At 41.7% G+C, this 10413-nt stretch overlaps 2 protein-coding genes across 4 annotated transcripts in view; one reads left to right on the top strand and one right to left on the bottom strand.

Annotated features, from left to right (window-relative positions):
• The window catches only part of nhsb (Nance-Horan syndrome b (congenital cataracts and dental anomalies)), a 37596-nt gene extending 29225 nt beyond the window's left edge, over positions 1-8371 (top strand). For all 3 annotated transcript variants that reach the window (XM_049717255.2, XM_049717252.2, XM_049717253.2), the window contains 3 exons: positions 215-3358; positions 3434-3554; positions 3684-8371. In XM_049717255.2, coding sequence (XP_049573212.1) covers positions 215-3358; positions 3434-3554; positions 3684-4317 — 3899 coding nt within the window. In that variant the 3' untranslated portion in view covers positions 4318-8371. The remainder of the gene's footprint in view (positions 1-214; positions 3359-3433; positions 3555-3683) is intronic.
• The window catches only part of ace2 (angiotensin I converting enzyme 2), a 48903-nt gene extending 39155 nt beyond the window's left edge, over positions 1-9748 (bottom strand). The window contains exon 1 of the mRNA XM_049717258.1: positions 9652-9748. The gene's annotated coding sequence lies outside the window, so the exon portion shown is untranslated. The remainder of the gene's footprint in view (positions 1-9651) is intronic.
• Positions 9749-10413: the final 665 nt, after the last annotated feature.

The following is a 10413-nucleotide window of genomic DNA, read 5'->3' on the forward strand; positions in this document are numbered from 1 at the left end:
ACCACTTTCTGTTTTACTTTGTCCAGAAGGCGCATTCAACGACCACCAACAAAAATGGGGAAAAATATTTATATATATATTAAACCTAACAACAATAATACCAACGTGAATGTGCAAGGGTTCACTGTAGCGCCAGCACATGAATTCAAATGATATTTTCATAATCAAGTGATGTAACGAATGTCACCATCTGTCCCCATGGTATTCTCTTCAGGCACAGCCGCTCCTTCCAGGAGACGCATTCGAGCTCAACGAGGCCATCAGGGAATACCGGCATCTCTTTCCCACTCAACAGGCAACATTTCTTCCCTTGGTGATCAGTCCGACTCGACATACACAAGTACCGCAACCCACACTGGACGTTTGCGATCTCGCAGCCTTCCACGAGAAGGTGGTCGCCTGATGGATAGTGATGAGGACGACGATGACAATTACGATGATGATGACGACGAGGATGAGGAATTGTCACCGTATGAACCAGAGGACTTTATTCCCCCTGGTCCGAGTCCGAGGCTGAAGATGATGATGATGAAGGATGAAGAGGAGAGCACAGATGACCAGGCAGCTCCTGAGCCACTGCAACTCGGAAGTTTAAAACGGTTGCAACGATCTGGGGAAAGAGATCGGGGAGGAGGGAGCCCAGAGCATTGCTGGATGGAGAGAGGCCGGTCTCGCTTGCCCCGCAAAGCTGACATGGGCAGCTGCGAGATCTCTTCAAGTTCCGATACGTTTAGTAGCCCGATTCACTCCGTGTCTACAACAGGAGTCCTGAGTAGCCATGTAGACCCCAAGGAAGACCATCAGTCATCCAGTGGCAATTGGAGCGGATCCAGTTCTACCTGCCCATCCCAAACCTCCGAAACCATCCCCCCACCTTCTTCTCCACCACTTACAGGCTCGTCTCACTGTGACTCAGAGCTGTCACTCAACACCGTACCCAATGCCATGGATGAGGGCTTTTCCCTGGATCCCTCATACCATTCCGAATTGAGACCTCAAGGACCAGGCCACAGGTCAAGCTCATTCACATCCTCAGCAACAGATCAGCTGGATGATGCAGGGGTCAGTACAGCTAGCGAGGGGGAATGGGCATATCCTCCAGACCAGGACCAGCTTGACCCAGACCAATACCATGACCACACCCAAAACGTATGTCCAAACCAAGACTACAGCTCCAAACAAGCGCGAGAACAAACATGTTTCAGTGAAAAGACCAACATTGCTGACAAAGACATTGGCTCTCATTGCTCATCTGATGCAGAGGGTTTGTGTACATCTGAGCAATTTGGGAAGAGTAATAAGAGTTGCGGACACTACATATATAACTATGCAGACCAAGGGACTGATTGTGGCCAATCCAACATTGTCGCACAACCTCCCATTTCCCATGGAGTTTACTCCCCAGCCTCGTCTGAGTACAAAAGAGGCACCATGACGCTCGGGAGGCCCTGTCGCCCACTGAGGAAACCCAAACTAAAACCTCCTCCACCTATGCGAACGTCCTCCCTGAAAGAGCCGAGTAGTAGTGTTGACGTAGGAACGGACACACAAGCAGATCAAGACCAACCAAAGATGGTTAGTGAACAAGACCTGACATTGTCTTCCACAGATATGAAGTTGGAACTGGAACTGGTAGGCATTCCAGAACCATTGGAGACGTCTTGTCTTGTGGCAGAGCCTATGGGAACATGGGTAATGGGACTAGGAGAAAGCGTAGACATAGTAGAACCCATGTCCTTTAGCTCAGCAGATACACACTCGTTTAAAGATGAAGGAGCTGTGCAATCAGACTATGCAGACCTCTGGCTACACAACACTGAGGTCAAGTCCAACACTTGTGAGTACAAATCCCTGTCAAACTCAAGCACGGCGACAGGCACAACTGTTATGGATTGTGTTAAGTCACCAGACAGCTCGTCCTCCTCTGACACGCAATCCCAGACTCTTTCCCAGTCTTCTGAGACGAGAGCTGCTAGTCCACCCCACCCGCCTGGAGACTTTAAACTTGGGTCACCCGAGAAGTTGGCTGGTTTGGCATCACCATCCAGCGGTTATTCAAGTCAATCAGAAACACCAACTTCTACTTTGCCCTCAACTTCAGCAGCATTCTTTCCAGGCCCACTGTCCCCCTCCACCGGCAAAAGAAAGCCCAGAGTGCCAGAGAGAAAGTCTTCTCTTTCATCCTTGCAACACCTACCGAGAGACGGAACTTCTATAGCCTCTGCTTACAAGAGAGACCCAGACTTCCCACCGCCACCTTCTCAGCTTGATCTTAATATTCTTCACAGTGGCTATGTCAGACATACGCTGTCGCACAGAACACAACACTTGCACACACTTCACCACAGCAAACACAGAGTCGCAAATGTTATTCCCACAGGAACAAAGACGTCGGTCCATGAGACATTAACTAGCAACCCCCCACCATGCGCAAACACCACCGCTTTGATTCCAAACGCAAATATGTTGGCCATAACGCCATCAATTCTACGTTCAGTGCAGCTCCACTCTGTCAGCAAATCGAGTAATACTGTGACCAGCTCAGACCTGGAATCTGCAAGTGGACCAGCAACTGTTACCAAACCCAAATGTCCTAGTGGGGCGACTCTCGCCCCGCCCCCAATCAACACCAGGCCGCTCCCTCCTCGTAGACCGCCCCCGAGACCTCCAACTCAGGACCACACCTCCTCCCCCGATCACTCTCAACCACCTCCCCCTGGACGTCACCCTGACGGGCCTCCTTCTTACGAAAGCCTACTACTTAGACAAGATCGATACGGGCCTGGAACCTTCTGGTCGATGACAGCGTTCAGGACTCGTTTGGACCCATTTTCAGAACTCTCAGATGACAGTTCGCCTTTGCATCGGCCAGTGCCACGTGCTCCTCACCCTTCACCGGTGGATCTACACACACATATCCGCTCACACACAGAATTTAGAGGGCTCACACATTCAGCTCGCGCACACCCAGAGTTTCGGATCTTGGGAGAGTGTTCTTTTTCCCAAGATGATGATGATGATGAAGATGACGAGGAAGAAGAAGAACAAGTAAAAGAATCCCAGAGGGCCACATGTCACAGGGTGGGCATGCGAATAGATCACCCTCCCCCTCCAGCCTACGAGTTTGCAGGAGGATCCCACCTGGACTCAGGGCCCTGGACTAGTCCAGTCAAAGTGCCTGGTACCACAGTGGAGACATCGCATCCTTACCTAATCAGCGATGCCAGGAGGATAAGACAAGTGGTGCAGGAAGAAGAGGAAGAGACATCAGGTGCTACCAGAAGTGCCCATCACCTGCTGCCACAAGAAAATAAAGATGACTCCACCACTCCTGACACAGAAGACTATTTCAGTAAAGGTATGCTTGCATAATGTAAAACAACGGGAATGATCAGACATCAATTTTGTGCGCTATACATTTTTTCTGTGGCAGATTCCACACCTACTGACAACTCACTTTCCCCTTTGACGGATGACGCCAAAGTTGATGACGATATTATGACATCACCCAACAAGTCCAGAACAACCGAGGATCTGTTTGCCATGATACACAGGTGCTGTAAATCAAAACCACGACACACTACCGTAGAATTCATGTGCAAAAAGATTACTACTATTAGATTAATGCAATATAGCATGTGTATTTTTTTGCTTGCTTCTTGACTCTGACTTTTTCCATTCAGATCCAAGAGAAAGGTCCTGGGCCGCAAAGATTCGGGAGACTTAAACGTGAAGTCTCGTCTCTGCCCGGCAGCACCAGTGAATCCGAGCAGTGTCACCAATGCCATTATGCCACCGCCCCCTCCGCTCAACACCCCAGCCACCATAGCCACTGCATCCGGGTCGCAACGCGTCCCTGTTCCAATCTACCGCAGCGCCAAAAAATCCAGTACATCCAATGAAGAGTTTAAACTATTGTTGCTGAAGAAAGGCAGCAGATCTGATTCGAGTTACCGCATGTCAGCCACAGAAATTCTCAAGAGCCCTATAACTCCAAAGAGCCACGGGGAATCCATCTTGGAAGGTTCCATCAGTCAAACTGAAGAGAACCTCCCAATGCATCAGGAGCCACCGCTTTCCAACTCGGACCCGATCCAGATACCAGGCCTCTTTCCCAGGGCCAACTCTGAGAGCTTCACCCCCAAAATACTGCCTATGACCGCTGCATCTCGACAGGGACGTTCTCGGGTTCCACCAGTAGCCAACAGTAGTCGCTATAGTACTCGTAGCCGCCTCTACACTGCTCCCATGCAAGCCATTTCTGAAGGGGAGACAGAGAACTCAGATGGAAGTCCCCATGATGACAGATCTTCATAGAATGAGTTGACAGATATTCTTCTTCTTTTTTGTTTTCAAATGGCCCCTTCCTACTTTTATAATATTGGGTGTCTCTTGATGCCTTTGGTCTAATGCACCCCAAAATCTGACTGTTGCTAAAATGTGCCCAGTATTAGGAACTGCAATGGAACTGTTGGGTTTCAGATGTTCTAAGAAACTGAATGACAGAGTCATTAAAAAAAAATGTTTACCTTAAAACTATAGGAAAAAGAATAAATCCCTCATAGATCAAATATCTATTTTGATTGAACTGTCTTTTTATATACGTAAAAAGAATAGAAAATGAAGTTGCAAAAGAAAGATAAGGTGACATTTTGTGAAAGGACTGCATGTACAAGCACATGCAAGAGTCACTGATATTTCTACTTCCTGTCTTGTTTGGTGTGGGTGTGTGTGCTGTTGAGGAACTGCTTTCGTTTGAAATGAAAAAGTCATACAAATTGTAACATTCTTGCAACTGTTGCTGCCCAAAGCAGAAACCAGACTTTGCATTATAAACAAGCAGCAAGGTTTATCTTGCGCGTAGGTTACAAAATGCTCCCAACTCGAGTTTTTGATGATTTCCATCAGCACACCAGGGAGCATACCATAAGACGACCTCATATTTCTTAACAGAAATGATCTTATAAAATTTAATATGATGCATGGATTTTTGTAAAACTTATCCAAACTTATGCTGAAGTTTCATCATGTTGCATGACCAGAATGGAAACATCCCCTAGATTCTCAACTGTCAACATTTTTTGTGCTTCCTTCGTATCATATGGAAAATGATCCTGTGAAAAATTTTAGTGACTGATTGATTTGTAACACATTTCCATTGACCCAAATGATTTATTTCTGGGATTCTAAGGAGCAAGGGGCCCATTACTATAGTAGACAAGGGGTCCATTTGTGGAAGACTTTGGGACAATTGCAGTGGCCTTTCTTTGCTAGATTTGCTTGCGTTTAGTGTGACCCTACATGGAGCCAGGCCAGAATCATATTTTAAACCAACCGTGTCATGCTGTTCTAACTTGAAGTAGAAAATAGGGCGTTTTAAAACGCACCATTCAGCGCAAATGGTGAAAATGCTTTAGAGGGTCCAAAATCGGGTTGACCAGAGAGTCATTCGCAAAGCTTTCCAATAACCGACCTCTCTTTTGCACTTGATGATTCTTCAAGAATATTCATAAGAAGTTATATCTTATAATGAAATTCCATATGTATATTTGTATTGAATATAAAGTCATATCTATGTAAAACCAGAAGACATTTTTTAACAAGAGTGTAGCAAAGAAGAACAGGTCTCACTGACAACATGACATACAAGTCTTAAGAATGAACACTGTTCTCTCCTAGTTGCCTATCCTTCATTTGCACTGACCTGACCCAGTAGCACCAGACAGGTGAGAGCTCAACCCAGTGACTGCTGTGCACCATTTTGTCTAACCTGACAAATATTCTTGTCGAACACACTGCCCAAGTTTTAAAATCAATTCTTTGGCTGTGGTCTTTGGACTCCATTTCATTTCAAGGTTACCTTCCTATAGTACATCAGTGCATTTATTGAATCTCCTCGAGCAGCGATTCTCAAACTTTTTACTCAAGTGCCACCTAAAAAAACTACTTAGGTTCCCAAGTACCACCATCATGACCAACATTAAGATGCACTACTAGGTTCAAGTGTTCATTAAAAACAAGACAGACAGGTTTTATTCTTCAAATAGTACCACTCCTAAAGATATATATTTTTTATTATAATTAAAAGCATGGGCCAGTATCAGATTCTGACAATATGACCTTGAGCAAAAATATTTCACTGTCTTGCATATACAGTACAGTTCTAAAAAAATATTGTTCTGGGAGTAAAAAAAACATTTTCATCTCAACGTACTTTGTTTTTAAACAATGTTGAATGCAATTTGGTTAATTGGTTAACGTAAGAATAAAATAAATTTGAGTAATCGCTGGCACTCACAAATGTGATATATTGGGAGTACCGCCTCCTCCAGCAGTCACTCTTCAAAAGTGTGTTTTGCATAGCCTTTCTCTACCAAGTCTTGGTACAAATTCCCAAAAGAGGCAATTTTTTTTCTGCAAGGGCAAACGTTGTCAGGCTCACTAACTGCTTGCACCCAAAATGAGAAGGGTCTTATCACTTTGCCCTCACTGATGTGGTTTTGAAAATCTGACATTTTAAAACCTTGGTATCACTTGAAACCTGTAATTGGGCCAAGCCTATTGTCAGCATTATGCACAGTTTGCACATTTACCCTGAACTTATAAATACAGACAATTAAAATGTATTGCACATTAAAGTAAAATTAAATTGCACCTAAAAAGATAAAATGCAAATGTATTCAACTTCAAAGTTAAATACAACTAAACTGTACTTGGGCAGTAATTCTTTCACGTACCACTAGAGGGAGTGCACATTCCAATACGCACTACGAATCACTTGAACTTGAGTGTTAACAGAGAAAAAAAGGACCATCAGTTAACAGTTTGAACTCTCCCCTGCCTGTCACAGCAAACATTACTCACATTCAGAGACCGCACTTCAATAGGAACCATTCACTGTATTCTGTGAATACCTCAACAAACATATTGTTTTACTGCAAATGCAAGATAGATAGATAGATAGATAGATAGATAGATAGATAGATAGATAGATAGATAGATAGATAGATAGATAGATAGATAGATAGATAGATAGATAGATAGATAGATAGATAGATAGATAGATAGATAGATAGATAGATAGATAGATAGATAGATAGATAGATTGACACATACTCAGCGAGCCCGAACTGCAGAACTGACACTGTGTAACTTGGAGTGAGTAAAAAAGCTGTGAATTGCGCATACGAATTTCACATTCATGACACCCACATGGCTTCATGGCACTCGTTCCTGACCATTGTTTTTATTTGTCGTGTTTTCTATCGCATGCAATAAGACACAAATGACGAAAGATATAAAAGACACCACCATATGATTATTTTTATCTGAGGGATGTCTCCAGATGAGAAAATAATTTGTATTTTCTGTTCTAATGTCAAGTTCAATAGTGTGTTCAATAGATGTACAAACTGTCTGGCTAATTCTGTTCTGTATAGTTGTGATCACGACAGGGGTTTATCTTGTACTGTATATCTTACTCACTGGACAATCATATGTTTAAGAGACTAAAAAGAAAATGATCGTATATAGGAAAATCGAGACACTTGTGGTGCTGGGTCCTAGTCTTGCTTGAGCTGCAAAAGTTGGCGTGAGAGATACTTTTATTTTCAATTGGAAAAGAAAAGCTTGAAAAAAATGGTGATAAAAGGCTCAAAAGTGACTTGCAAAACAGTCGTTCTAATTTTGTTATTTTTGAAACTGCTAATATTATACACAATGGATGTGAATGGGTTATCTCTGCCACTTGAATAATGCTATGTGAAAATTCTATTTTAAAATTGGGGGGGGGAACAAAAAAAAAAAAGAAAAACACAACACTGAACGTGTTGAAGATCTGTCTGGTGTGTTTGTTTTTCCATACTGTACCCGTCATTTATCCCAACGGCGCAGTGACACAATTTGTATTATTTCTGATTTCAGTGGATAAATGACTAACACTATTGGCTGACTAGGACAATGTGTGCGGTTGACATTTAAAATCAATTTTAGCTGTCATTTACAAAACTATTAAACCTCAATTTACTTGCAAGAACAACAAAACAAGGTTCTTAAATTCATGACTACTTTGTTCCAAGTGTTTCAATGTTTGCATACAATTTTGAGATGTGACGGACACTGGACATTTTTTTTATCAAAGGTGTACAGTATGGAATAGCACTAAACAGAGTTGAAAATTTTCAAATATATGTGAGAAAATACTCAAGCATAACTGTCTATTTAAAAGAAGCTCCAAGTTTAAAGGTAGCTAGGACATTACAGATTTGAATCATTTTTGTATTTTTGTATAAACTTGTAAATACATTTTTAAAAGAAAACAATGTTGAAATTCTCTCTTTTGTAAAATAACCAAATAAAAGAATGAAAACAAGATTTTCTGATTCATTTCAACAGGTAATCAGGATTTTTGGAACAGTAATAAAGTAAATGGTGGGGGGGGGGGTGAAGAAGTTGAATGCGTAAAAGGAAGAAATGGAAGAAGAAATGGAAAAACAAGAAAACTATTTTCGAGTGTTTTATATACCAGGTCGGCAAGTCTCTTTAAAATGTAGCATTTTTTTTGTTTACAAAAACAATTAATTACTAATGTTAATCTGTTTTAAAGTTAAATGTTTTTGAAAAATACTCAAGTGCAAATGCCTGCAAAAGCTACTCAGTGCATCGAGTAATCGAGTAGTATTTGTTCTTTATTACAACACAAAAATGTGCATTAACGAAATCAACACTAGATGGCAGCATAGGCCTATGATGTACAAAAATGAATGCAGATTGTTTAAAGTGGTGCAATATGACAAGTACTAGAAAAAAGTCTGTTTAAAGTGATGCAATATGACAAGTACTAGAAAAAATTCAGCAAAGGCCAGTTGGTGAATTTGGTGAGCGATTGCCATAGCAACACACGGAGGCTGAAATTTATTAAAACAACCTTATGGTACAAATATTAAGATTTAGAACTATAAATGTTCGCAAAACTCAAGAGCATACTAGACTGGCAAAATTGCATTGTTGCCAATTATCTGAAAGATTTCCCCTAAGGTCATTATGGACCAAAATATATGTTCTAAGTAATGTTTCCTGCACCTTTTTAAATCTATAACAAAAATGTTGTTCAAGCTAGCACTTACAATTAAGTGTATGCCTTATAAAGTGGTTGGTAATGAAATAAATCATTTTGCATTTGACAGACTGCAAATGTTTTAGAGGTGTGTGCATTCAAATTTGAAAGATTGTGATTAGTCTATGTGATATTTGGAACAAGGCTTGATTAAGCAAGGTATCAATTATTATTTCTATCCTTCCTGCACCCCCACGCCCAAACCCCACCCTACTCACACAGCAGCAGTATTTGATGTTTCAGTGTTAGAATTAATTATTGACTAACTACTGTAGACACGTACTAGCTGAATTTGGGAGGACAGGACCCCTAAGGGTTAACTGGAAAATTAATGGGGAAAATTCTGCATCATAATTTACTCATTGAAAGTGTTCTTTGTCGAGTTGTGATGAACAAACGGTGAATGTTTGTCTTTCTTTTTTTCACCTTCACAACTTAAAACCAGTATATATTCGAGACAACAAAATAACTAGATCCCCCCCCTCCCCCAAACACAGACTCACACACACCCCTTAGATGTATCTACAAAAACTCACATTTGCTGCTTTCGTGCGCCATCTTGGTGCCAAGGAACTGTTGATGAGTTGAGGACGATTTAGACAAAAGTAGTCCTCTGCTATTGCTTTGTGGCACCTGTGAGCAAATACTTTATTCATGGCAGGGCTCTGTCTCTATCTAACACAAATAGCGGCGGCACAGTCACATTCTTGGCCTCAGGTGTCAAACACTAAGCTGATGTCAAGTGAAAATGTTTAATTGTGTGAATGCATATCAAACATACGTAAACATTTTTTGAGCGGAGGGTAAAAAGTTTCTATATACACACAAGATGCTGCAGGGCATTCAATGGCAAGGCATTTCAAATACACATACTGAAGTTGGTTATACTGTAGCTCCTCTATGATGTAATATGAACACAAATGCTACTGTAAAACATTCTCTAAGAACTTACTACAACCTGAGTTTCATGTGAAAGCCAGATGGTTTCAAGTATATGAACCGGTGACCACTATGGAGCGCAACAGGGCTACAGCAAACATTGATTTGGCTTGAAAGGCTTTCTGATGCTTCAAAAGAACAAAACAGCCAACAGCAAAATAATAACTAGTCTTACACTAGGAGTAATACTGTCGTTTTCTGCTTACACTCGATGGACTTTTCTCGGAGCGGTGGATCGATTGCAACTGGACTGTTCTGGTGCCGTTGAATATTTCGCCTCTCTTCCGAGCGGGCTTTGTCAGTTTCTAAAAAAAAGTTAAAAATGTTTTTTAAAAAAGAGGAAAAAAAACCCCAGCTCT

Source organism: Syngnathus scovelli, chromosome 4, assembly GCF_024217435.2.
Source record: "Syngnathus scovelli strain Florida chromosome 4, RoL_Ssco_1.2, whole genome shotgun sequence".
NCBI lineage: Eukaryota > Metazoa > Chordata > Actinopteri > Syngnathiformes > Syngnathidae > Syngnathus > Syngnathus scovelli.